Raw genomic sequence first — 27,935 nt, 5'->3', positions numbered from 1 at the left:
TGGAGTGTTTGGATTTTTTTTTACCCGTCTTCCCCCAATCGAATACTTTCTCCTTCCTTGCCAAGGCGAATAAGGTTCATCTTCGTCTCAAGGGTCATCAGGAAGGACCCACTGTAGGATACATCCAAGTCAAACCACAGACCTGTAAAGGCAAGGCAAAATGGAAGCCGGGAAATTAGTTGGGCTGATTTGTAGAGCAGCAGTCAAGTCAAGTCATGTTTATTTGTATAGCCCTTGATGACAAGAACTCACGAATGGCTGTACAGACTACAGACTACAGACTACTTTTAAACAACAACATTGACATAAAATATAGATAATAACAGAATGTCCGGTTGCCAGCTTTCTGAGGTCAACGTCATTCATAATCTATTGAATATAATTGTGTTTAAAGCCTAAATTTAAAAACTTCTACTGAGGTTGCAGATTGAATCTCAGCGAGCAGTAAGAGGATTGACCTTGGAGTTTTGTTTTCATACACTTGTGTGGCCTTTGCCATGTATTCATATTCCAAATGAACATTACATGCAACTATAATGCCTGAATAGTTTATTTCATAGATCATTTCATATTGAGTCAATACTTGGTTACAGTGAAATCCCACATACATTATGAAATTACCAAATCCTAACATGTACGTTGAAGAACTGAATAGTTGCCCAGATCTTCATTGGGAAACAATGGCCAGTGGTAAAGGCTGAAGTGTCCTTGTGCAACAAATTAATACTAAAAAGAAAAAATAGAAAGTTGAGGTCTCTACCAAAAAAATATGTGCCGTTTGATTTTACATAGCACTTAACATTGACTTAACAAATCCATCTCAATCTCACAAATCTATGGTTGCCATTTTCATTTGGACTACTAGAAGTCAACAATATAGGAGGGAGAGCCACAATGATTTAATGTTACTGCTCACGGTTAGATAGCACGCTGCAAACTATGTAAGGGACTAAAAGAATAAAGGGACTTATGTTTGCAAATCTAATATGATCCAACATTTGTTACATGTGCAGTTTTCAAAGATTTATCAGGTTACTTAGAATGTGTGGAATTTCCCGAACAATTTGTTCCTTTTCTTACAGATGGATGTTAATCGTGTTTTGCAATGAAACGTGTATGTCAGGGTAAGCATAAGCTGCAAACGTGCGGTTTGTATTGACCCTTTGCACAAACATCACCTAAACACATGTGTCAAACCTACCGTTTCTTTCTAAAGTACTTAAAAAAGTTGTGGCACAGCAGCTGAATGATTTTATATTCGAGAACAATTTTTTTAATCTATGTAATCAGGATTCAGGGCTAACCACTCAACTGAGACAGCCCTGATACTCGCAATGGACTCCTGCGCTTCATCTCTCTTGCTGCTGCTGGACCTTTGTGCTGCCTTTGACACTGTGGACCATATCTTACAAGACCGGTTGGAAAAATAGATTGGTCTCTCAGGAACCCTCCTCTTATGGTTCAGATCCTACCTCTCAGATAGGACGCACCGTGTTAAATATGGTGCAATGACATCTATCCCTTTAGTGTTACCTGTGGTGTTCCGCGGGGTTCAGTACTTTTTGGCCCCCTTCTTTTCAGCATTTACATGCTTCCATTAGGTTATAATATTAGCAAGTATAATATCAGTTTTCATTAATACGCAAATCACACTCAACTATGTCTTCCCATGGAGGAATCTGCCACACTAAACTGGAAATCTGGAGGCCTGTCCCATTGAGATTAAATAGATAGATAGATAGATAGATACTTTATTCATCCCCGAAGGGAAATTCACATTTCCAGCAGCATCCCTGAGCTGAGAACAGTACAATAATAAAGCCAAAAGAATACAATATACAAATACCCAGTGTGACGTGCAAATGCCCACTGTAGCGTGTTATATAGAGTAACTAAATAGTGCTACACAGAATACATATTGCAGTAAGATTCGGTAATATCCAATGTAGGTGGTGTGGTTTAATGTGGGCCTTTACTCTGCCGGGTGGAGTTAAAGAGCCTCATGGCATGAGGAAGAAAAGATCTCTTCAGTCTGTCCATAGTACAAGACAGTGACAGCAGTCTGTCGCTGAAACTGCTCTTCTGTCTGGAGATAATGCTGTGTAGTGGATGTGATGGATTGTCCATGATTGACCTCAGCTTCTTCAGTGCTCGTCTCTCAGCTACTGTTGTTAGGCCGTCCAGCTCTTTGCCTACAACAGAGCTCGCTTTCCTAGCCAGTTTATTGAGACGAGAGGCATCCTTTTTCTTGACGCTGCCTCCCCAACACGCTGCCGCATAGAAGAGGGCGCTTGCCACTACTGTCTCATAGAATATTTTCAGGAGCTTTTTGCAGATGTTGAAGGAGGCCAGCCTTCTGAGGAAGTAAAGTCGGCTTTGCCCTTTCCTACATAGAGCTTCTGTGTTGGCAGTCCAGTCCAGTTTGTTGTCCAGCTGCACACCCAGGTATTTGTAGGTCTGGACAAATTCTACACATTCTCCCTTGATGGTTACAGGAACCGGGTGAGTTCTGGTTCTCCTGAAGTCCACCACCATCTCTCTGGTCTTGGTGGTGTTTAGGTGCAGGTGGTTTGCGTCGCTCCATCGGACAAAGTCCTGAATCAATTTCCTGTACTCCTCCTCCTGCCCGTTTCTGATACATCCCACGATCGCAGTGTCATCGGCAAACTTTTGCACATGGCAGGACTCAGAGTTGTACTTAAAGTCCGATGTATATAGAGTGGAATAGGAACGGAGAGAGAACGGTCCCCTGCGGAGATCCTGTGCTGCTAACCACAGTGTCCGATGTAAAGCCCCCCTGTTTCACATACTGGGGTCTGCCTGTCAGGTAGTCAGTAATCCATTCTACAAGGTGTGAGCCAACTCCCATCTCTGTCAGTTTCCTACTCAGTAGCAGAGGCTGTATGGTATTGAAGGCACTGGAGAAGTCCAAAAATGTAATCCTCACAGCCCCCTTCGCCCTATCCAGGTGAGAAAGGGATCGGTGTAACATGTATACTATAGCATCCTCCACTCCCACCTTCTCCTGGTAAGCAAATTGCAGTGGGTCGATGGCGTGACGGACCTGTAGCCTCAGGTAGTGCAGCAGCAGCCGCTCCATGGTCTTCATCACATGTGATGTCAGGGCGACCGGCCTGAAGTCATTGAGTTCCTCAGGTCTTGATTTCTTTGGGACTGGGATGATGCAGGATGTTTTCCACAGCTGAGGGACCCTCCCCTGTTCAAGGCTTTTTTTTTTAGGTGTCATATTTGACCCCGATCGGTCCTTTCAATCACACGTTAAGAATATTACTAGAAAAGCTTTTTTCCATCTTCGCAACATTGCTAAATTTCGCCCTATGCTGTCTCAGTCGGATGCGGGGATTATAATTCACGCGTTTGTTACCTCCCGTCTCGATAACTATAATGCACTACTCTCCGGTCTTCCAAAGTCCAAAATCAAGATTCTGCAGCTGGTACAAAATGCTGCAGCGAGGCTTTTCACTAAGACAAGAAAGTTTTGATCACATTACCCCCATTTTAACCTGCATTGCCTCCCTGTTAGCTTAAATAGAGATTTTAAGGTTCTGTTGGTAGTATACAAATTCATGCATGGACTTGCTCCCTCATCTTTCAGATTTAATTTCCCCCTATGTTCCGGTCCAGAGCTTTCGCTCTGAAAACACTGGTCAACTAGTGATCCCGAGAGCCAAGACGAGAACCGCAGGTTCGAGAGCGTTCTCCATTCGGGCCCCGGTGCTGTGGAATGCTCTTCCTCCTGAGACTCAATCTGCAACCTCAGTGAAGCTGTTTAAATCTAGGCTTAAAACACTTCTATTCTATGGCATATGAATGATCAATATTTCATGTTGATAATATATGTGTGTTATTTATTATTGCAACATACATCGCAGCCTGGTCATCCTGGAAGGGGGATAACCTCATGGGCGGTCCCTTGTCAAGGTTTCCTCATTTTCGTCATGTTGAGGTTTTTGAGTTTTTCCTTACCCTCATGAGGATGGTGTAATAATAGTCTGTGATTTGCAATAATCTGTGGTCTGTGCAGCCCTTTGAAACTCCTTGTGATTAAGGGCTATACAAATAAACATGACTTAACTTGACACGTGACGACACCATGCTGGACGGCAGTAGGCAGAAGTAAACAGTACTCAGCGTGGGTAAGGCCAGTAAACAGGAGGTAATATTTTGTTATTATTCCACATCATTGGCAACGAATAATAGAACAAATATTGTGCAGCTGTCCAATGATCACGACTACAGTATAAGGCAAATATTTTTTTTCAAATTGTACTGCATGCTCTATATTACATGCGGTCTTCTTTAGCGTGCATTACTTCTCATGTACATAAGCCGTTTTTCTGTATATTAACTGAAAAACAAGAAGCATCTTTGAAAATGCCATGTCTGCCAATGGTGGTGATTACCAAAAGTGTTTCGCTAATGGCACCTCGTCAGCGCGGGTCTTTACAGTCAATGTGCAAAACAAGTAAAGCAAGTGAACTCCGAGCGATCGCGCCAACAGCAGTTAAACTTGAAGAAAGAAGCTGCACAAGAACATACATTAAATTGAAATGGTTTAAAGCCAAAGCCCGATTGCCCCGATCGGAATTTCAGGCTGTGTCTGTATGTTGGCTTAGAGTCAAGCTTCTCTCCGAGTTATCTTTTTCATTTATTATCCACTCGTCATTTTTTATCGTCTTTAAAGAGTGTTGTTTAACTTAGATGTTGTTAAAAAAGACAGGCTTTACATGTCGCTGGGCCCTTCACATTGCGGGGCTCATAGAGCTCAAAAGTTCTTTTGCGAAAGACACATCACGAATTCAGACTGAAGTGAAGGCCCGGATGTAAAATTTAGGGTAGACCAGGGGTCAGCCACCTTTTTGGTTGGGGTGCCACTCTCAAGTTTTCGTGTAAATCAGTGTGCCACACCTAGATTAATGACTCGCACAACTTTTTTATAACTAACAGAGCTGTAATTTTACACCAGTACAAGTATATATATATATATATATATATATATATATATATATATATATATACCACAGCCATATCCCCCGAGTGGGAGGTGGCTAGAGTCATTTCTGACTCTTTTTGGGAGATTGATTCAGAGGAGGGGATTCCCAGCCCCCTCGCTCAACCCAACTGAGGTGTTGGGAGTCATTAGGTGACCAAACCCCCCAATTCCAACCCCTAATGCTGAACGCCAAGCAGGGAGGCAACGGGTACCAATGTTTAAGTCTTAGGTATGACTCGGCCGACGCTTGAACCACAGCCTCCCAGTCTCGGGGCGGGCGAGTACAAATATACAACATGAAAATACATTGAGGAAAGCACGGTGGCTGCGTGGTTAGCGCATCCGCGGCACAGTTTTGAGGTCATGAAATCGAACCTTCCTCTGTGGAGTTTGCATGTTACTGCCGTGCTTGTGTGGGTTTCCTCCGGGCTCTCTGGTTTCCTCCCACATTCCAAAAACATGCATGTCAGGTTAATTAGCCGGTCCAAATTGTACCTAGGTGTCAATGAGCGAGTGAGTTGTCAGTCTCTGTGTGCCCTGCGACTGGCTGGCAACCGGTTCAGGGTGTCCCCTGCCCACTGCTCGAAGATAGCTGGTATGGGCTCCAGCACCCCAAGGACCCTACTGTGGGTAAGCGGTGCAGATAATGAACGGATGGATGGATGAATATACATTGAAATCGTACAACTGACCAATTTGTCTTCCACTCTTCTTGTTCATCAATAAACTAAAAAATGAATGTGAGCAACATGTGGAAAGGCCTGTAGAAATCCATGGGATCAACTTTTTACCACAAGAATCAACCCTCTTTAATATATTCGCCATCAGTAAATGGTTTTCCGTGCTTTGGTATGCAGTGAGCAATGTGATGAATTGTGTTTTTAGCAATGAAAATGTTTTCAGGGTCTGTGTTTGTTTGCTGTACCTGGACACAGCGCGTTTTAACGTCTCCGCCTTGTCAGACTGCTTGAATTCATGTTCATGTTTTGTCTCATAAGGACGTTTAACACTTTCTGTGTGAGGTACAACGCTCTCGAGGCATGATGGACAAATACGGTCAATTTTTTGCAAAAAGCCCCAGCCATCTGTCCACGCTGGCGGGAAAGGCCGACTTTTTTTCCCTGAAGCAACTGTCATGATTCATTCATTTATTGCACGCCGGTGTTTCTGTGGCTGGGTTAAAACACGGATCTCTCCTTTGCGAGGCGCCGCGCAGATACACGCGGAGCAGAGGAGAAGGGGCGCTACGATAAAGCCCCTAAACAACACGGCGCGCAACTGAAAATGTCTAAAATGTATGTAAAAATGTGCATTTTTAAAAAATAATCATTATTATTTTTATTATTTTGCCGTGCGCCCGCGTGACACTGGTTAACGTCACGCGTGCCACTGCTGGCACGCAGGTCATAGGTTGCCGATCCCAGGGGTAGACCATTGCACTAATTAGTTTGCTGCTACTCAATTTCAAGCTTTCACATCATGTCTAAGGAGCCGCACGGTACAAAGGGACTCTGAAAGTGAAAAAAGTGAACCTGGCACGTTTGATGGACATTTGGTGCAGGTGTTCAATTAAGAAACAGAGGATGAGGACTTTCATTGGTTTCATTGCTGACGATTTCCGGTAAAAAAAAAAAAAAAATACAAATAGAGTTTAGTTCCTGCTATGTTTTTCTGTTTGTTTTATCCATTTGTTTTACCATGACCAATTGATGTTATTAAATGTTACTACTTTGTCATCGATACCTAAAATAAGCACAAACCTATATCCCGCTCTATTTTAAATACGAATGCTTATGTGTGTGTGTGTGTTGTTGTAAGGCGGACATAGTAGCAGACACTACTGAGACTGCTCATTTTGTATTGTGTGGCTTATATTCATGACAATATGTATAGATATTCCTGTTGAATAATATATTCTACATATATTATTTTAAAGCTTAGTGACCTTTTAACAATGTTCTTGTCAGATCATCTTTGGCCGATCAGCTGAAATTCATATGATCTGCTCGATTTGAAGTGATTAGTACATCCCAAGTTACTATTAATCATGTTGAGAACTATGAAATACATGATTGTATAAAAGGTTGTTAGTGAAAGCTCTATTTTTCCCCTCACTCACCTTTGTAGTCAATCAAAGGAGTGGACGCTCTATGGATCCTTGGTGTGGCCACACCCATGTCGAGCTCTGTCAGGGTAAGCTCATTCATGAAATATGGCAACTGAAAGAAAACAAAATAAATATTTGCTTTTTTCAAATACAATATTGAAAATAGTGGGTGACAACAGGTACAAACAATTCAGATGATAAAGTTGGAACTTTGAAAATTATTTTCAAAAATAACAAAAAGGTAATAATAATAGTAATGTGGATTTAGAATAAAGGATTTTTCTTGAACATGATGCTTGCAATACCTGTGTTTCATGCCTGTTCACATTTCTATGAAGCATATCTACTCCTAAAATTTCATGGCACGTTCTTTACAAAAACTTTTAATATATATAATTTTGTACTTTTAATTAATATAATTTGTCAATGCCGCGTACAGAGAAAACATTGCCTAAGAGATGTGTATGTGTTTTCATACACAACAGTATGTTGTACACCAATTAGAACGTGCGTACATTTGACAAAATTGTACCAAATCAAGAAACAATACTTATTTAAGTATGGCCAAACGTTTTTATTCAGATATGCGCGTGACGTATATGCGTATATCCTATGTTCCCATCCTCTCAACACATTTTGAACGCACGTTAAAGGTTTTTTAGGAAGTGGAAAGGCATCATATTCAGAATAAATTATTTCCTGTTCCCTGAACATTGTTAAATGTTCATTTGTTTAAAGTTTAACTTTTCAAGAGTGAATATCTTATGTTTTCCTTGAATAATGTATTTGTAAATTAGACACTATTTTTACATATGTTTAAACTATGTCCTCACTCCAACTTGATTTTGAATCAAGGTTTGCACTATAAGAAGACCACGTTGCTGTTTAGTGAGTTGTTGTGTGTAAGTGGATCAGAAAAAAATTAAGGCCAGACTATAAGCACTATTGGTTACTCATATACTATTAGTTGCTCATTTATTTGAACATTTTTTCATCATATTTTCATTTAAGTCTTTTATTACATGTTAATCCTGGAGTGCCACTTCTGAACTCATTGTAAACAATGTTCAATACGTTGTTATCAATGACAATAAAGACAAGTATAATTATTAGGTACAGAGCAACAACGCATCAACATACCTTGCCTCAACATGTCAGTCCCTTGTGGTTATGTCAGTGCTAAAAAGATTTTCCAAACACAGTACGGAGACTACAATATGCACAAACCTAAGACTACAACACTCAAGGAACCGATAGTAACACGTCTTGTTTAAAACAAAAGGAAAGAAGATAGAAAACAAACCACAAATATTCAAGCAAAATCAGGTTTAAATGCAACTGACTTTGGTGTTGGATCCATTTTGAAGCCATTAAAAGAGACATCATGACTTTTCCATGTTATTTTTGTGCAATTTCCAAAATAATGCACCATGGACCGAAACCTGCTCACCCGTATCTTGCTGAGTTTCATTTGGATCTTCTTGGAAACGACTTCAGCCCAGTAGGGCTCCCGCAAGAAATCCCAGGAGAGGCGGCCAACAGCAGCGTTCACCCAAGCAACCGAATCATCCTCCTCATCCTCCGCCAGCTTCTCCGGAGTTGAAGTGGGGCTCTGAAGCTGTGGAAATAGTGAGTTGATAAAAACACCTCCATTGAATATAAATCAACAAATAATTAAAGTATACAATACAACAGATTACTGCAGTGCTAATCCACATAAATTGGTATAATATTGACCAATATTGACTGCCTTTTTAAGATTATGACAGGCCATGAAGAATAGTTTTTTTGGGATGCCAAGGGAAGCACTCTCACACTGCATAAGAAATAACATCAACAAAAAAGTGCCCGGTGATTGACAAAATAATAAAATAAATGATAAAAATAAGGTGCTTCTCCAAATGAAAACAAGTCATGTTTATTTGTATAGCCCTTAATCACAAAGAGTATCAAAGGGCCGTACAGACCGTAGATTATTGCAAACCACAGACTTATTACATCATCCTAATTTTCTTTTGTTCCAAATATATTTGAAATAAAATAAGGTTTAGCAAGAATCAGTTGTTTGTAGGTGCTTAACAGACATAACAAAAAAAAGCATCCATTCCATGGCAACATCAGGGGAAAGAAAAAAAAGTCATCAAGAAAAATGGAAGATTCTGCATTCGCCAACACAATTCCCCGATATCAATTTCATTCAGCCATGCTTGCAAGATCTCCAAGAATTAGCTTACATAGGTCCAGAATTCAGTCTATGGAGGCCGTTTGGCAGAGTAAAATGTGTTTACGTTTACAAGCCAACATTGACGCTGAAGCTGTAGAAACCGCAGAATTACAAACATTGGGAATGCACTTTTGAATGGGGACTATCCTATAATTTTCTTTTGTTCCAAATATATTCTGAATAAAATAAGGTTTAGCAAGAAACAGTTGTTTGTAGGTGCTTAAGAGACTTAATAAAACAAAAGATAAATGATCTATTAAACAATGGGGTGCTTTTTTAATTAGAGAAACAGAATAAATGCTGCAATACCTTCTTGTCAGCTCCAGGACTCTCCTTGGGGCAGTGGAGCTGCGGGGTGGTATCTGAGGAACTTAGTCCAACCGGTTTTCTCACAAATGAAGCCATATAGACACTGTAGTCCAACATTTGGGATTTAAGACTTCCTGCATTTAGGGAATCCTTAATCCTGGGCTGTGCTGTGAGGGCATCATCCAAACTATCGCGGCTGCTACTACGGCTACGAGTGCTCAAAGCTGTGGAATGAAATTGGACACTTTTCAATCTCTGAGTAAATATATTGAGATACAATAATGAACAATGTTTTTAAAATTACTTATTGGTTAAAATCAAAAGTTTTACTGATTAAAGCAGATAAACAATCTTGCACACCACTTTTAGAGCTTGCAGGACTTGCAACTTTCTTAAAATCCACTTTGAGGAGAGAAGCTGCCAGAAACCTCTGGAACCATTCCTCTTTCTCCCTCCCCGTTCTTCCAAACAGATATAGAGTCAGATCTCTGCTGGAGGATATTGAGTGAGCTGACACTCTAGTTCCAACAGTCGCATCTCCTTTCTTCTGACTGGCGTCACCTTCCACCTTTGAAATGAAGTCATCCTGTTTGCCAAGTTCAATGCAGATGGGATATTTCTTGTTCCATATCCTTTTCCTAGCCAAACTCTGAGGCACTAGGTGCACCTAGAAGACGGTTTGAGTGAAATTTAGAGATTGTTAGGGTAAAAAAAATGATGGTCTAGTCAACTACATTTTGAATCAAACATCCATATAAAAGTTAAAAAAAAACACTTCTCTGAAATATGTTTTTTATTTGTCCATTATCTAAATCGTAACTCAAGTAATCATCAAATACATATATCAGAAGTTGTTGTATACTACATCTGTTATTTTATGTGTAGTGTTTTTTTATGTTAAAAAATGTCTCAAATTATTCTTCAGGGTTTTTAGCACCCTTACAAACCTCGATTGTTTTGTGGGAATAACTGTTTTTATCATCTCTATCGAAGAAAGTTGTTTTCACCATGACCGCAACAGTATTATCCAGACCACAAGTCGCTAAAAACACTTAATTAGGTAGAAAAAAATGGAAAATCTGGTACGACATACAAAGGCAAAATATCGATATATTGTTCATCATGATAAGGATGCCCTGATCGATAATTTTCATTTGAAAAACCTTTACATTTGACCCATATACTCAAACTATGACGTACATCTTCAAATTCATGCTCCTTTCCATTTATTTTAAATCAGACATGATTTCTTCCATAAATAAATATTTGCTTAGACAAAGAAAAAAATGGGCACACAATTGTATGATTGGAAACAGCAGTTCAACTTTGGTTAAACTTAAATTTTTAGATCTATAAAGAGAATTAATGACTCACATTTTAGTTAACAAAAACAATCGTATTGGTTTTTAAATGCCATCAATACTTCAAAACAAGCAGTATTATTTGTACCAGTATTATTTGATTGGAAAATTGAAATTGAACCATCCCTATTGATGACTACAAGTTGGTTGAAAACCATTGATCCAAATCTTAACATGAAAACTTTTTTGAATAAATATTCAAGGGTAAAAAGTAAATTTTTGTCTAAATATCAATTTTCTCACTGCACCACAGGCATTCAGAGACATTACTCTCTGACACATTGCCTATTAGATGCTCCAGATTATACATCAAAGGAAGAACTAACCTATTGAAAGAATGAAATCTATAGTGCGGTAACATCATCAGGAAAGTATGTGGGTGTGCATGAATTTTTGGGGTGGAAGCAATATTTTAACAAAACTTACTTTACTGTTTTTTAGATCATAGATCTTTTGACTGATGTAGGTCACATCAGGTTTTGCTTCATTGTGAATGGCACGGCGAGGTATATTGTGATTTGGCTTGGATAAACGGATGACAGAGCCCTCCAAGCGGACAAACACAGAATGTGTCAATGTGGCATGGTAGGTCTCTGGGTCGTAGTTTGTCATTTCATTCATCCAACCCTGAGGAGGAAGAACACATGACAGGCTTTAAATTTTGACAAATATTAAAATTAACTTTCTATTATATTTCATAAAAGAAGTGGTGCATACTCTACACACAACATAAGTGAATTTATAATTTTTTTTCACTCACCTTATATATTTCTGGTTCTTCAATATCCAGTTTTGTAATCATCCAGGATTTTCCATGATGTTCAGAATATTTGAAGGGTCGGTCATGTTTTGGTCCAGTCAGCCACACAATTCCTATTGCTAGAAAGAATCCGAATGCTACTCCAAGCAGTAGTCCTCTGAAATGGTCCGGCAAAGGCAGTATAAAACATCCATAGACGAAAACAGTAAGGGTTAAAAGTGTATAAATAGGAACTCTAGGTGGAGGCTGAGCATCTTCAGCATGATTGTCAATGCAACTATCAGTGGACGGTACCTCATGGTGGCTACCAGTTCCTGTCCCAATGTTTACGTCTTCATTACCGCCAGTGACACAATATTCAAAGTCCTCGCTGTACAAAATGCAAAAGTCCTCATCCTCTTGTTTTGCAAGAGCAGACATGGAGCACTTGTCTAAAGAGATTGGGATTGAAGATGATTTGTTGGAGCTTTCAATGTTTGAAGAAGCCAGGTCAGAATCTACAGGGCCAGAACTAGCACTATTTGGGCTTTCCCCCTCCAATTCACTGCCCTCTTCCTCTTTGATGCAATCGTTGTTGCTCTCAAGCTGGTCATTAGCAGAAGTCAGGTTATAGAGTTCAGTTGCACCAACAGACAGAACCTTTGGACGACTATGGCTGCTGTTACTGCTTTTTTCATCAATGATTTTGCTTAAGAGTTGAAGTGGTTCATAAATGGCTTCAGAAAGTCGACGTTTAGTGTCTTCAATCCGTGCTTCCACCTCTGAAACTTTGAAGAAGCTGCGGTTATCTGGCGAGACTAGAGGTGAACAAGGGGCTGTTTTTGAATCTCCTGTCGCTGGCGTCGTACTGTTGTGCATCCTCGACTGAGCGAATTGTTTGAAAAGTTGCAGATTCAAACGGGAGTCCTGAGTTGTTTCAGATGATAAAGATTTAACAAAGGATTTCATGAGATGTCGATGCTTTGCTGTAGGAGCAACTCCATCTTTTGATTCATTGTCAGGGGAAAAAGACTTCATTAAAGTTAGAAAAGATTTGTCAGTTGATGGAAAGCTTAGAGATTTAGAAGGGGTTGAATTTGAACTACTTGTGCCTTTTTGCTCAGCAAGATGTGGCAATGAAGTTGAGTGAGTAGAAAGTGGCGCTTGTGTAACGGATTGGGGTGTGGGAGCCACATTAACGGTTGGGTCTGATTGCTGTGATTCACACATCTCGATAGCATCGACCCCCGTCACAATATTGAAATCATCCTGAGTGGCTGATGTAGAGGAGACGGATGTTGTGACCAGCTCTTCCTCCTCCTCTTCCTCTTCCTCCTTTCCAACAGCCGAGAAGTGGATTGTAAGGTTCTCATTTGATTCTGATCGATGGACGTGGAGCTTGGAGGCCAATGCAGGTGGCTGCTTGTCTCTGGGGTAAGTGCTTTCTGCATGGCTAGGTTGCGGACTAGTCATTGCAGTGCATTTAGTCTGCAAAAAAAAAGAAGATACCCCATTAATAAAGCTGGAATTTGGACTTTTGGACAAGAGCAAGAACAACCACCATAGAAAAACAGCTAAGGAGTTTGATTGGCAAATCCAGTATGACGTTGTTCCGTTAAGGGGAAGGTAGACCATTGCTCGATGCTACTGTAATGTACTGAATTTATTGTTCATATGAGCATCTTGAAGATCAGTTGGCAATATTGTGCATTGAAGTTGATCATATTCAGATTATCAAATGCTAAAATGTCATAATTATGTTGTGGGCTAATGACATAAGGTATAAGTGTTAATAATAATTCTTGTCTGAATAAAGCAAGAATAATTTCATTCTAGTTTGGTGTCACACAGACTAGCTGTCGACATGTTGTCACAAGGCTGGGTGGGCAGCCTGCTAACCAAAACAGCCCAAAGCAAAACAACTGCAAAATTATTTGACCAACCCTACAAAAATACTTTAGTTTGATTGTTGCAGTTTATGCATTCCACAAGTTAATCTGTCCCAAATTTTAAAAACATGCATTTTATACCAATATATCAGACTGTTGCATACTGATATATATATATATATATATATACAGTATCATCATTCAACCTACATGGTGTACCTTATTGTAATTACAGCTTGCTGTCTTCTTGCAGGTAGCCAAGTACCGCAAACAATTATTTAAATGGAAAAACAGATATGAAGAATTTTCCCTTACAGAGAAGATGTTATTTTGTTTCTGACTACTAGCCGTACTAACGAAGCAATGATACACAATATTGGGGCACATTGTCTACACTGTCATACTTGACAATTTGATACGTCCTTTAATGTTCAACCATAAGAAATCAAACCAGTATGAATGAGGTTGTCTTCTTCTAGTGGTCACACATGGGGGTTTTCCACTTAAGCTGTAGGGCCTGGAACTAATATATTGAATTTTTATAGCAGTCTTATTGTTTTTTTCCAATGTGAACAACTGATTGTTCATGTCTCTTATACTTGAAAATATCAAATATTACAAGTGCTCAGGCATGGGTTTACGATATGATTTCTGACTTGTATCCACATATAGGTCAGAAAAAAATTGCTGAACACTTTCATACAGTTAGTCATCATCGACATCAGATGAGGGCAATGTGACAATATTAGATTCATAAGGACTTTAAAACCAATAGTCACCACATACATTATCCAGATCTAGCAGCCACAGGGCAGCAGTCAAAATATGTATGGTGAGTTACAAAAAAACACCCCCCTATCAACACACATTAATATTTAGGTGCTGTTGTTATTGTTGTTATGGTCAGCAACCACCAGGATGAGGGTCATTTGTTACCAAGCCGCAGAGAACAAAAAAAAGGCTTGACTTATTTTTTTTGCTTTTACCGTAATTAATAGTATATCGATGCTTTTTTTTTACCTAAAAAGTTGGGTACGCATGTACACCAGGTTTTACGGTAGTACATAGGCTCCCCTACTTCTGAACCTTTGAGTTAAGAAAAACGGTAAATACGAAAATTTTTTGGGGATGTCCAAAAAAAAATGGGCATTGCTGTAAGTTAGATTTTGTATTGTGCACCTTTTTCCGAGTACAGGACAGTACTGTAGGGATTCTTTCCACCATTACAGGCGTGTGGCGCTGTGAGAGCTCACAAAGCATCTACCGGCTTCCTCTTCCTCTTACAGCCCCCGTTCGTGTGTGAACATACCATACTGTATCTACAACACGCTACGAACTTTGACATGTTTATAGTTTAATATCCTGTGCATCCATTCAATATGGTTGGTGTAAAGTGTAAAGAAGAGGCGTTTCGTTCCTTTTGAAATGAAAGTGGAATAAGAAAGCTTGATGCGGTTGAGAAAATGGTTGGATTGCTTTTGTTCGGCCACTTTCTACCACAGAGGAGGAGAGGAGGTAACCCAACTCTTAAGGCCCATCTTCCACAAGTTATACTTCACTTTATTTATCTTTATAGAGCATATCATTTTATTAAATGTTTATTTTTTAGTACAAAATAATATAGGTTACTTATACAAGCCTTAAACATAGATTCCATACGAAATATAGCACTCAAGCAACTTAAGAACAATCGTCCGGAACCTATATCGTTCGTAAGCAGGGGAGCTTTTGTATATTAACAAATGAGCAATGATTAATCAGTCGACAGATGCGACTGATCACATTGGATGCAGCAGGAATTGAAGCTGGATCATGGCAGTGAGAGGGCCTAATCCTAACTACTAGACCAATCCGATTGTAGATGACCTAGGAAAAGGCATTTGATTCTATCTCATTCTCACACTGTTTTTACTCACGGTGCCATTTTGTACAATGTTGTGTAGAGTATTCGATGTTTGCTCAGAGTTACGTTTTGCAATGTCAGAAAATGATCGAACAATGTAAAAACATGTGAAGTGATACTGTGTTTTAAGTCAAACACAGATATGTTATTTGACTGATACTGGTGGAATGTGAGATAGGGGAGGGGGGGTTAGCTTACATTTGCTCCTCAAAGGTTGCGGTGAGAAATCCACCACAGGGGGGTCCGCCCGTCCCAGGAGACCGGAACCGAGAGCTGGTACTCTTCTAACCTTGCAAGGGCAGTCTGAATTTTGGCCAGCAAGAAACAAGAGGGCTTGTCCTAACAGGGGGAACTGGACCAAGGCCGCTTGGCCGATCCTGACCAAGTCTCAGCTCAACGGGCAGCCAGAGTGCCTCGTCAAGTCAGCAGCCAAGCTTGATCAAGCTAGCGGCCAAACCAGTGAGACAAAGCCATCGACTTCAGAGAAGCCTCAAGCCACCAGCAGTCAACATTTCAACACCCGGCATTCTTTGGTATTCGTCTTAAGCCTACCAGGATTGCACATTGCTCTACAGCAGAGGACATAAAGACAGGGCCATCATCTTCATCAAAGCAGAACTTCGTAGGACATCTTGTGGTTGCTACGTATTGGTATTGGTGTGACAATAAAGGGGGAACTCTATCAAAATACAGTAACATAATAATCAAGCCTTTGTTGTTGTCTATCCAAATGGTGCCAGTTTAAGTTCTCAACTTCTTGTTGCCTTTGTTTTATTTTCTTCTTATTGATTTGTGTTCTATTCAAGCTTCTTCAGTAGATGATTAGTAAAATAAAAGTCCATAAATCCAAGAGTGATTAAAGTATATTGAACTATTAAAACGGTAAAAAGAAGTGTGTGTAGCCACGCTTCAGAATAACTAAACAAGGTTGTTCATTCGTTTTGTTGACATAATGATCTAAAAATGTATGAAGTGCTCCAAGACGAGTTTTGAAAAGAATAAACGCAGCTCTTTAATTCAATTGATCAATAAATTGTTAGAATAATATATTTACCACCCATATTTGCTAATTGTAATGGAGCATTATGTGAAAGAGTTTAGCCAAAACAAACCGTGAGTAAAAGTATTGTGATGATGAGATAAAATCTAAGGCCTTTTCATAGATCATCTACATCCCCATTGGTCTCACGATTACACAGTGAATTAAGTATTATTATTATTGCTGATAAGAATATTGTAAGACATTAAACTGTTCTCTGGTACAAAAAAAGATTGCAGACCACCGTTGAGCTTTATGTTAATGTAAAAATGTCATGTTTGAGAAAAAAAATAAAATCACTCACAAAATCGAATTACCGGTAGCTTTATTTTTTTTTTTAATCTTAATTTGTTTGTTGATATTATACAGTTCCGGTTAACATGTCTCCTAAAAGTAGTGTTGTCAAGACTAGGGCTTGACTTTATCATAAATAAATAATTTACTGTACTTAATTGGTTTGAAAAAAACACAACTTGTGGGTGGGTGGATCCACTAAGGTCGTGTGGTCTGTCTTAGGCAAGTACAGAAGAACAGCCTGGTGGCGTCTATCCCTCTCCAGGTGAATGTACGTTTCCACCATAACTGGTGGGTGGGTGGATCCCTTAACCACTCGGGTCGAAGGAGCAACATTTCCTGTGGTGTGTCTTGGGCATGTACAGCCTAGTGGCACCCATCCCTCTCCAAGGCAACATGTGTTTCCACCCGGTCTCGCCCTTTGGCGTGTTAGGCCTATGTGCCACCCACTGCACTACGGAAACACTACAATGACTATGTGGGCCATAATACTGACATGTACATAGTGGAGTGAGTCCAGAAGATTATAGGTGTGTACAGTAGGTGAATACTAATGTTTTTTTTCCTTCAATAAACGGTGAAGCGTGCACTAAATGAGGATATGTCACTTCTAAGCATTATATAAGTGATGCATTACTGAAGAACAAACATGCCTTGGCCAGGAAAATATGTATTAATCATTCTTTTCAAGAGGAATTATCCAAGCCACACATATTAGTAACTATCATAAATCAAAATAATTCTATAGACACATCAAGCAAACATTATTTCCAGCCAATTATGAATGTGGAGGTCTTGTCAAAGAGAATCAAATTCTTGGGAGTGATGAATTGCAAAAGAGTACAAATTTGCACAAGTTGAATACCATAGAACACCATTAATGTCACCATGGCTGATCAGAATTCAAACTTAACGGTGTTACAGATGGAACAAGATATGCTAGCCAGCTGCTGTCCATGTCGAAGCGAGCTATTGACCAACTTGGATTGAAACCCTCTTCCTACGTTAGAGCTAAAACCAACAGCAAATTATTAGCTGTTGACTGTCAATTTTCCCCTCCAAATTTCTACGTTATTAACTTGTGGTGGGTATCTTAATGAACATGTCGATGCTATTTAAGTGTATGATATGATTTGATGCTAGTTTTCCCAATACAGTAGAATATTATACAGTGGTTTCCAATTGATCATTATTTTATGGTAAAAACATGTCTTGATTGGGCAAAGTAAAAATGTGCTTGTATAGTAAACTTCAGTTATAACACAGTTCACTTTAAAAGTTCTCGCTACTTAACTGATTTGCATCATGCATTGTTATTGGCTATATAGTCTCTCAGTTTCATCTCTAACTCTGCTTTTGTTGCAGTTAAATATGTACATGCACGTACAACTTTGCTCTCCAAATAAGGACAAAAAGGGTTTGTTCATCGTTGTTAAAGTATACTATAGAGCACTTGCTACTTCGCGCTTCATTTATTTGCTTTGCAGATTTTCAATTTAATCAAATTGTCATTTATATCAAAGATATCCACAGCACTCAGAAAATGCTATCACGGCGGCAGGTTGTACTTGTGTGTGTTGGGAGGGCTTGACTGTGTGTGCGACTGTGATCGGCTGCTCTCAGGCCATCAGCCGGGGTAGTTGGCCAAGCAAGTAAATGTGTTCACCCAAACTGCGTAGCACGGCTACAGCTAGTATTTCAGTGTCTTGTCACATTGAAAATAAATTCATTAGTTAAAGAGGACTCTGATTAAGTCCCAAGGGCACACAAATGGTGATCAAACATGTGCTCTGTGGGTTGTAATCGGGGACTGAAAGAGACAGATGTGGTGTTGGAGAGGCAACAATAGTGGTGTTGCAGGCCTGGCCTACTGCTACCACTTGGCTTCTTAATTCTCATAACCTACCCCTTCGGAGCCTGTATCTCACCAAAGCCAGATCCATTACCCAGGAAACGGATGACCTGGAGCTACAATCCGGCAATCTTTGTCTGTCCCTCATCCCCTCATACACCCCCTCCGAAGGAAAACCAAGCCTAGGTGCATGGTTACAAAGAATGACAATAAAAGTAAATTCTATTATATTCTATGCAACAAGGACAGTACAAACATCTTCTTTGTTCCTTTGTCTCTTTTTCTTTATCCTCACTGTAAAATGTGAAACTGGAGTGCCAAGTACAATTTTGTTGTCACAATATATTCAAACCATGTTGTAACAATGACAATAAAGGTATATTCTATTCTATTCTACAACTCGTGGGAAACCGTGAGCTTTGTACGTTAATCATCACGGAGACCTAGCTTAATCCGAGAAGTCCTGATGCAAGTGTGCAGCTAGCCAGCTACTCTCTGCATAAATTTCTTACAACTGAAAGGAGAAGCCCTCCAATTTCATTGTACTTCTGCACAATTACAGTATAGACCATTCCTTCAACAGAAATTATGTGTTCTGTTTCTTTTTTTTTTTTTTGTAAATCTATGGTTGTTATTTTGTCACAGTCGTATACTCTCAGTCGGTAAAGGACGTCATCTCGAGGTAAGTTTTATCTTGGGAGCTTTCAAGAAGGGGAAATGCAATGGATTTTCACCAATTGCGGATCGAACTAATGAGTTCTGGTCCCCGTTAACCGCGATAACCAAGGGATTTCTCCATTTAATTGTAGGGTAGACCCCCGCGATACAAGAACGATGCCATACGACGTTTTCAATTTATGGTGAGGAATAAAATTTCAATTGGCCCCTTTTCATGACATTTTCCCAGCTATATATACACGGCATCAACAACAACTTATTTTGCATGCCCAAAAAATGTATAAAAGTACATCTATGCAGTGTTTGTGTATATGTAAAGTTACATCTCCAAAATACATCTCTGCTATTGGTTGACGCCAATTAAAATGCTGGTCTGCTATTTGTTTTGCATCAAGACATCATGAAAGTGTCGATATTCTATTGGCTGAACTATCTTCCACAATGTCTTTCAATTCATTAAGTTCACAATCTCATGTCATTTGTAATAACACCACCACTAACTAAACGAGTCAGCAATAAACAATACTGTGTGTCCCGAAGATGCTCAAAAAAATACATGATAACCTTGGAAACAAAGCTTGTTATTATCAAGAACTAAAGGAAGGAAGGAAAAGGAAGAGCATGACAATCCTCACAAGTTTTAAAATAGGTTTAATTTTTAATCTGCTGTCAGTTATACTTTAAATTGGAGCTGTAATAAGAAGTTGCTACCCACTTTTGGTGAATATGTTTCTTTATGTTTTTTTAACCTCTGCTGACAGATATTGTGACATCCTGACCTGAATTAGTTACTGGCATTAATTGCCATTCTACTACAGCCATCGGACTTTGGAATAAAAAAAAACAACAGATGCTTTTAATTTTAACATTTATTGTCATAATTTTTTTTCCTGCACCTGTGGAGTGAATATACAACATCATGTCAACTTATTATCGTGGTAATTTTGACCTATTTCCATTTCAAGCTGTGGATTAAACATAGCATTCATGCAGTAAACTGTTAATACCTGTTCAGGAAGCTTGGTTCGCTAGATATTTCAAGCACTTTTTAAAGACTTTCAAAGCAAATTTTCCAATTCCTCCTGCACCATTAAAAGAAAAAAAATTGGTGTAAATCATTTGAAGAGCCACAAATATATATGCGATTTATATGTGCAATTTTTAATATTGCATGAGCATTTATCAAGACAAATTATTTTTGGATTTCAAGTAAATTGTGAATCTATTTGTCTTTGAGACAAATCCCTCCCCATAAACTACAGGTGTTGGGTAAAAATGACTTATATGTATCTTACATTTTCATTAAAAGGAAGGTATTCCCATTACTATTTACGCTGGAAAACACTACCTTCATTTTTTTGCAGGGCCAATGATAAATATCCATAGTTGATGCATAATCCTTGCACTAATATCAAATTCATCAGGAGGTAGAGCGCTCGTCTTGGGATCAAGGGATCCCAGTTCGAATCCCGGCTCGTCCGTGTTACATGTCGAAGTGTCCTTGGGTAAAACACTGAACCCCTATACCCCCAATAAGCAGGTTAGTGTCTTACATGGCTGCAATACAAGGCCGCTATTGGAAAATGTGGAGCACATTGTAAAGCGCTTTGGGAAGTCATTGACTTGAAAAAGCTGTATAAATGCAGATTATTTCATTGATCATTTCAAATGAGGAAAATGAGGAAACTAGAGCAGTGAAACTACTGAGTTCCTGAAGAAGTGGTGTGATGTCAAAGAGTATACAAAAAATGACAAAAGCAGCAGAGATCTGGAAAAGTTCAAGCAATAAGCAAACAAAGAGAGAAGTGAGGTAGTCCAGATAGAAAGCGACAAGGAGGCATGGTTGCAGAAAGGGGGACAGTTAGTTTATCTTGTCAAAGAATAGTTATTGGTTTTAGATAGTTTTAATAAATTCTTCAAATTGAAAGTACTATAAGCAATCTATGAAAACAATAGTATTTTTTACACATCATTTTCTTTGACTGTTGTCAACAAAATTTTGCAGTTCAAACAACATTTCATATATACACTGGTTTATTTCTGTGATTACCTGCAAATAATTTGGACGATGTGGTGTAAGATCTACATATCACAAAACCCAAAAGTATTTTGAGTCATGGAATGGTGAATACAAAGGCAAGTCATCAAAAGAAGTATGACAACCAATAATAATGGAATCAAAACAAGGATCCTTGTACATGCCCGTGAACAAAGATGTGACATGGAGGTAACAATACTCTTAGTGCTGTTTAAAGCAGGGAACTTTCCTCAAAGAAAAAAAAAAACGATTTTGAGGGGGAAATCAATTTTCAGGTTGGCATATACACATTTTCATCATTCAGGGTTGTATAGGTGACAACTGAGAACTTTATCACAATAGAACCCCGTAAATACTAATATACATTTTACATTGTGTGTTATTTTGGAGGCTTCCTTGGGAGCCGCTATGGGTTAACTGGTGAGTGGTAGCTGATGCGACTTCTAGTACAGAGAATACAGTAACTTTTAAGCAAAACCACTGAACTTTAGTACATGTTACACTGCATTAATGACATGTTGAAGAGAAGTACCAATATCATTTACTTATGTTTTCATAACTGAACAAGCAGAAGAATGTCCATAAACAGGCTTTTTATTTATAAACATAGGAACATCATTACATTCAGAAATAAAACAAAAGACAACCTGTAAATGCAGTGCAATAACTCTTTTCATACCACAACTGTGGGTACTTTAGCATGTCCAACCAACCCTAACAAAACACCATTGTAGGCGTAGCAAGATAATTAGGCAAAGCATTTCTTACTAAGGCAATACAGACAAAGGGTTCCATTGTTATTGAGTGAATGAGTGGCCCATTTGGGACTGAAACTTGGTGTGTTATGTCATAGTTTAAAAAACAACAACTAATCTTGAGCTCATGGTGTATGACTGCTCAAAATTCCTAAAGGACTGACTAAAACAGTAACAGATAGCAAAACTGTTCGGATGAAACTGAAAGAGTAATACATGCTAACTCGCACTATTATATCCAAAACAAACCTCAACTTTGATCTTGAGTTAACATAAAGATTCCCGTAATTTAACTCAGGGAGTGAAGATTATTCTGGAAAAGGTTTTATAAAGTACCCAAAAATAGTTTACTGCACAATCCAAGTCACCATGCCTCATTAATATTCAAGATTGAGCGACCTGGGAGGTCAAACACCTCGGAGTCACAAAGCTAGCTAAATGCTCGGTGGGTCATGGGCAATCGAGCAACGTTAATAATATTTTAATAAATATATAAATGTGAAGTAAATAGAAATAACTGAAATATCTCATTACATACAAGATCGAAAATGCCGGCTGGCTTGCATGTTTTTTTGGTCCTCCCACTGATTTTTGTTAACACTCCAATGGTCTTGGGATACTATTCTCTGGAGAGGTGAGACCAAAAGATTTTTTGGGGGACAATGGATAAACGGAATGCATTTAGGATAAAAGATTGACCCCTGTAAAGGTAAGAACACACTGCCTACGGTGAAGCAAGGTGGGGATCAGTCATGCTGTAGGGTTGTTTTGTTTCTTTAGGTACAGGGAATTTTAACGTGTGCAACATTTCATAAATTTCTCTACCAGGAGCTATTGGAAACAGTTTAAAGATGTGCTCTTTTTCATTATATACATGCATTGCAAATATAATACTGTACAATGTTTCAGTAGTTTATTGTTTCTTGATGCCCTTGCTACATCCATTGCAGCCTGGTCATCCTGGAAGGGGGATTACCTCATGTGCGGCCCCTTCTCAAGGTTTCTTAATTTCCTCATGCTAAGGTTTGAGTTTTTCTTGCCCTCACGCAGGTTTAAATCAGGGGATGGTGTAATAATAGTCTGTGGTCTGTGTACCCCTTTGAGACTTCTTGTGATAAAAGGCTTTACAAATAAACATGACTCGACTTGGACGCAAAGTCATGCAGTCATTGAAGAAACTACCGCTTGTAAAACTTCCAAAAAGACAATGATCCTAAGCAAACCTCAAAATACAAATCAAGTAAGTCAGTTGCAAAAAAAGGGTTGGACTTTTATAGAGTGGCCATCACAATAATCAAACATAAATCCCATTGAAAGTGTTCCGTGGGACATGACCAAGGCAGTTGCAGCACGCAAGTCAATGAACTGAAGGCCTTTGCCTGTTAGGAATGAGCAAAGAACACTTTTACCGTATAGGATGTGCTTCAATATAATTTTGCCATGTAGACAACTTGCATTTTAATGAACAACATCTATTTAATGACGATTGCCTACCTGTTTTTATTCATTTCTGAGTTATTTTCCCTCTTGGTGTCATCAAATGGAAACTACCAAGAGATTCTGAGTGAAGTATAATTGTTGTGTTAGTCTTCAAAAAATGAGAAAATGCTTATAGATTTGAAGGTCTTGTGTTCTAAAAATATTGATCAAGGTATATAATGATTGTAAAGGGTTAAGATACCAGCTTTATGTTCTCAGATGGTTCTCAGACGAGTGAAACAACTTTCAACAAATAAGAGCAAAACAAACCCAAGTATAACCAAACTGCCACTACCTGTTTTACAACATTTCAAGAAGCACAGACAGAGCTGTTAGTCTTTCAAATAAATGTGCACACCTATTTCTGCATCATCCAACGCTTAATTTAACCATTACTACTTCCCACAGGCCCTTCAACTCCAACCACTTGACATTTAACAATGAAAAAAACGTTTATTTTTAAACTCATGTTCATAAACAAAAGCGATTTGCTCAATCATCAGAATATTGTTGGATGCCAATATTGCCTGAAATCCTATCAGCAGAAGTTAAAAAAAAAAAAATTGGAAACAACTGTTTGATTTTTTTTTTAATGAAAATTTCACTTTAGGTACGGTTCATGTTATGTAAAATAAATGCAAATTTCTCGAGCTGCAAGTATTAAAAAAAATGTCTTTAGAATAGAATTAAGTGGTTTTTATTATCATTAATATAAACATTGCGAAACATTGTATGCAAAGTGATAAGACAGTGTACTGCAAGGTAAACCTGTAATAAAGATTTTAAACATGAGAGATGAGAGAAATTAGACTGTCAGGATAAAAAGGCAAAAATATTTTAAATAATAATAATAATACGAATAATAATATTAATAGGCAGCACGGCGGCTCAGTGGTTAGAGCATGTGCGGCACAGTTCTGAGGTTATGAGATCGAACCTTCCTGTGTGGAGTTTCCATGCGTGGGTTTCCTCCAGGCACTCCAGTTTCCTCCCACATTCCAAAAATATGCATGTCAGGTTAATTGGCTGGTCCAAATTGTCCCTAGGTGTGACTGAGCGAATGAATTGTCTGTCTCTGTGTGCCCTGCTACTGGCTGGTAACCAGTTCAGGGTGTCCCCTGCCCACAGCCCGAGGATAGCTGGGATGGGGTCCAGCACCCCTGCGACCCTACTAAGGATAAGCAGTGCAGATAATGGATGGATGGATAATAATAATAATACATTTTACTTCAAAGCGCACCCAAGGTCACTGTACAGAGAACATCAACCAGCAGAAAAAAAAAGAAGAAAACAAGTAAGTAATAAATAACAAATACAAATAATGTAGAGTCAAAAAAGGGGGCAGTATGTGAAGCAGATATTGTGAATAGGCAAGTCTGTAGAGATGGCTTTTGAGTCTGGAATTGAAGGTGGACAGGGTGGCGGTATTTACAACGTAGTGCTAAGAGACTGGCCCAAGTTATAATATAGTGCAACGAAAAAGATCACTGAATTGTAAGAATAGTGCAATGAAAAGTGCAATGACATTGAGCAGCAACAAAAATCCCCAAATAAGTTGCAATGAATATATTTTCACTGTTTTGAGCAATAACATTTAGCTACAATAAGGAAAAACTAAATAAGTCACAAGCTATGTTTTCACAGTTTTGTACGCTTGTTTAAGGTGGTATTGGTCCCGGGAAGAAGCTGTTGCTGCGCCTGTTTGTCCTTGTTATGAGTGACCTGTAGCGCCTACCAGAAGGCAACATGTCAAAGAGATGGTGGCTGGGTTAAGAAAAGTCCTTTATAATGTTAATGGCTCTTCTGCGGTATCAATGTCCTCTAGACTAGGCAGAGAGCAGCCAATGATATCCGGGGCTGTTTTGATTACCGTATTTTCCGCACTATAAGGCGCACCTAAAAGCCTTTATTTTTTTCAAAAGCTGACCATGCGCTATATAATACAGTGCGCCTTATTTATGGATCAATATTAATTCGCAAAGTCTTGCAACTAACTTGCAGCCGCCGACTAGATTTTCCCCCGAACGCCAAGTAGTCCGCGGTGTATGCTGGGATTTATTTACCGGCATTTCATTGGCTAACCAATGTGTCAATCATCATTTGAATGGATCACTATTGGCTAAAGTTATTCGGAGGTCAAGGGGAGGATCCTTTTTATCATTTACAGGCTGGCATTGGCTTGAACGGCAAAACAAAGCCTTCAATTGGCCAAAAAAGACGTGTCAATCATCAGTTGAATCGATCACTATTGGCTAAAGTTATTCGGAGGTCAAGAGGCGGATCCTTTTTATCATTTACAGGCTGCCATAGGCTTAAACGGCAAAACAAAGCCTGCAATTGGCCGAAAACGATGAATGTGAATAGCATGTTTGGTTGTCTACGGCATAGAGCAAACATGTTTTACCATTCTGCATTTGTAAATATTTTATTCTCCTGGATTTACTACACCCACGGATATAAGAGGACCACGGCTGCACATTATTACGAACACAACGACTTCGGTGAGCTACTCTGGCTATATATATTATCCCTGTATCTTGTTTCAGACTGAACTCGATGTTTCTGTGATAAGCGGTGCAGATAATGGATGGAATGGAGTGTCTATTTTTAAATTAAACTCAATTCCAAGTGTTTATTGTCATATGTACAGTAAAGTTGCGAGCGAAAAAGAAAACAGAAACTAAGGAATGGTTGGCATTCCTTGAATCCCAAGACTTTAACCTCCCGAAAATGGAACGATGCATTTGAGTGACATCGTACGGACACCGCATCCGCACGTGTCTGAGACACGTATTTGCGTCTTTGCAAGCTTTCGGAATGTTAAGGGGGTAATAAGTTTGACTGAACTATCTGACTGTTTTGTCGACGTTCCCATTGTAGCGCCTTATAATCCCGTGCGTCTTATGTATATTAAAAATAGGACCAAAAACTATTTTTTCGGGGTGCGCCCTATATCCCGGTGCGCCTTATAGTGCGGAAAATACGGTACTTGCTTTAAATGACAGTGCGTGTAATTTGCCTATTCTTTAAATCATATACTTTTTTTAATGAATTACATATTTATACCAATAGAAGTTGCTAAATAATGCACACTGCCCCTTTACCTTTTCTTTTGAATCCCTTTCCACAATATTTGTTGCTTTCCCCATGCTCTTTATACGTGGTTGGACTGTGTCCTCGCATAAGGGGCCTTTGTAGCTCAGGAAACCGATCGATAAGGAGTTCACGTTTACTGGCAAAGTGCTTACCTTGTATTCTCAATGCCATTCAATCCAGCAGGGGACGTTCATCGGCCCACTGCAGAATCGAGTTTCACATGATCTTGATAATCAGGCAACTTCTGGAAAAACACCACCAATTATGATTGAAAGAAAAACTACATGGGAGTGCGTTCAAGTTGCAGTCTTAAGCACATTACGTTAGCGCTGTCAGCAACTACACTGAGAATTATAATGGGAGAAACAGCATTTACTTCCTGACTCATAAATTTTTTTTGGGTTTGAACAAATTTATTGACACTAATATTAAAATAAAACAATCATGACAATCACAACAGCAATTAAGCACATTCATAATATTATGTTCCAATATGATGTTATTACCAGCAAATGTGCTTTATGTATTGACAAACTCTTGAAACATATCAGTCAACGTTTGCAAAACATACAAACTTAGCTAATCAAACACAGACTAACACATCTCTTTAGGTCAAACATGACGTTGACATCAACGAAATGGAAAGTGGTTAGCTTGCTACAACTTTAATTTCTTCATAGAAAGTCCATGTTGGTCGAACCTTACCTCGCTATTACTGTTACAACAGGCGTGTTAAAAACACAAAGACATACATACATTTATATCTTACCGTGGACGACCGAATCAATGTTTTTCCACAAAGGTTGGATAAAGCTGTAGTTTTAAGGATTCCGCTTTGTTTCCGTACCAAGAAGACACATACAAATTGGAATCAGCAGCTGCCAAACTGCTGACCGTTTTCTTGCTTAGCCTGTTGACAACTGGCTCAATTCCTTATAGAAAAAAAGATTGGGTATTGTCAAGGCTAGACTAATCAAGCACCGTGTATCGATCACAGACGCTTACGGAGACTCACCGTTCGCCCAAGGCGTTTCGAGCGATGCTCCGAGAAGCAACTTATAGGGTCTGTAACAGATGAGACAGATGTAGAAGTAAACAAAGAATACAGTAGTTAAAAATTGGAATACAAATATGTTTAACTTTATTGTATCATTTTTT

General features: G+C 38.9%; 1 protein-coding gene across 2 annotated transcripts in view; it reads right to left on the bottom strand.

Annotated features, from left to right (window-relative positions):
• Nucleotides 1-27,709, bottom strand: part of LOC148361797 (testis-expressed protein 2-like) — a 38,588-nt gene extending 10,879 nt beyond the window's left edge. Inside the window, exons 1-9 of one of the 2 annotated variants that reach the window (XM_088342582.1) lie at nt 27,547-27,709; nt 26,930-27,021; nt 11,776-13,242; nt 11,442-11,642; nt 10,015-10,321; nt 9,655-9,878; nt 8,572-8,739; nt 7,134-7,233; nt 25-142 (exon numbers count right to left, since the gene is read on the bottom strand). In XM_088342582.1, the coding sequence (XP_088198708.1) occupies nt 25-142; nt 7,134-7,233; nt 8,572-8,739; nt 9,655-9,878; nt 10,015-10,321; nt 11,442-11,642; nt 11,776-13,227 (2,570 nt within the window). In that variant the 5' untranslated portion in view covers nt 13,228-13,242; nt 26,930-27,021; nt 27,547-27,709. The remainder of the gene's footprint in view (nt 1-24; nt 143-7,133; nt 7,234-8,571; nt 8,740-9,654; nt 9,879-10,014; nt 10,322-11,441; nt 11,643-11,775; nt 13,243-26,929; nt 27,022-27,546) is intronic. The other variant, XM_088342583.1, reaches the window with a different exon arrangement.
• Between the last annotated feature and the right edge of the window lie 226 nt (nt 27,710-27,935).

Source organism: Urocampus carinirostris, chromosome 8, assembly GCF_059441175.1.
Source record: "Urocampus carinirostris isolate Australia breed hairy pipefish chromosome 8, RoL_Ucar_1.0, whole genome shotgun sequence".
NCBI lineage: Eukaryota > Metazoa > Chordata > Actinopteri > Syngnathiformes > Syngnathidae > Urocampus > Urocampus carinirostris.
This window is presented reverse-complemented; position numbering and strand designations above follow the sequence as displayed.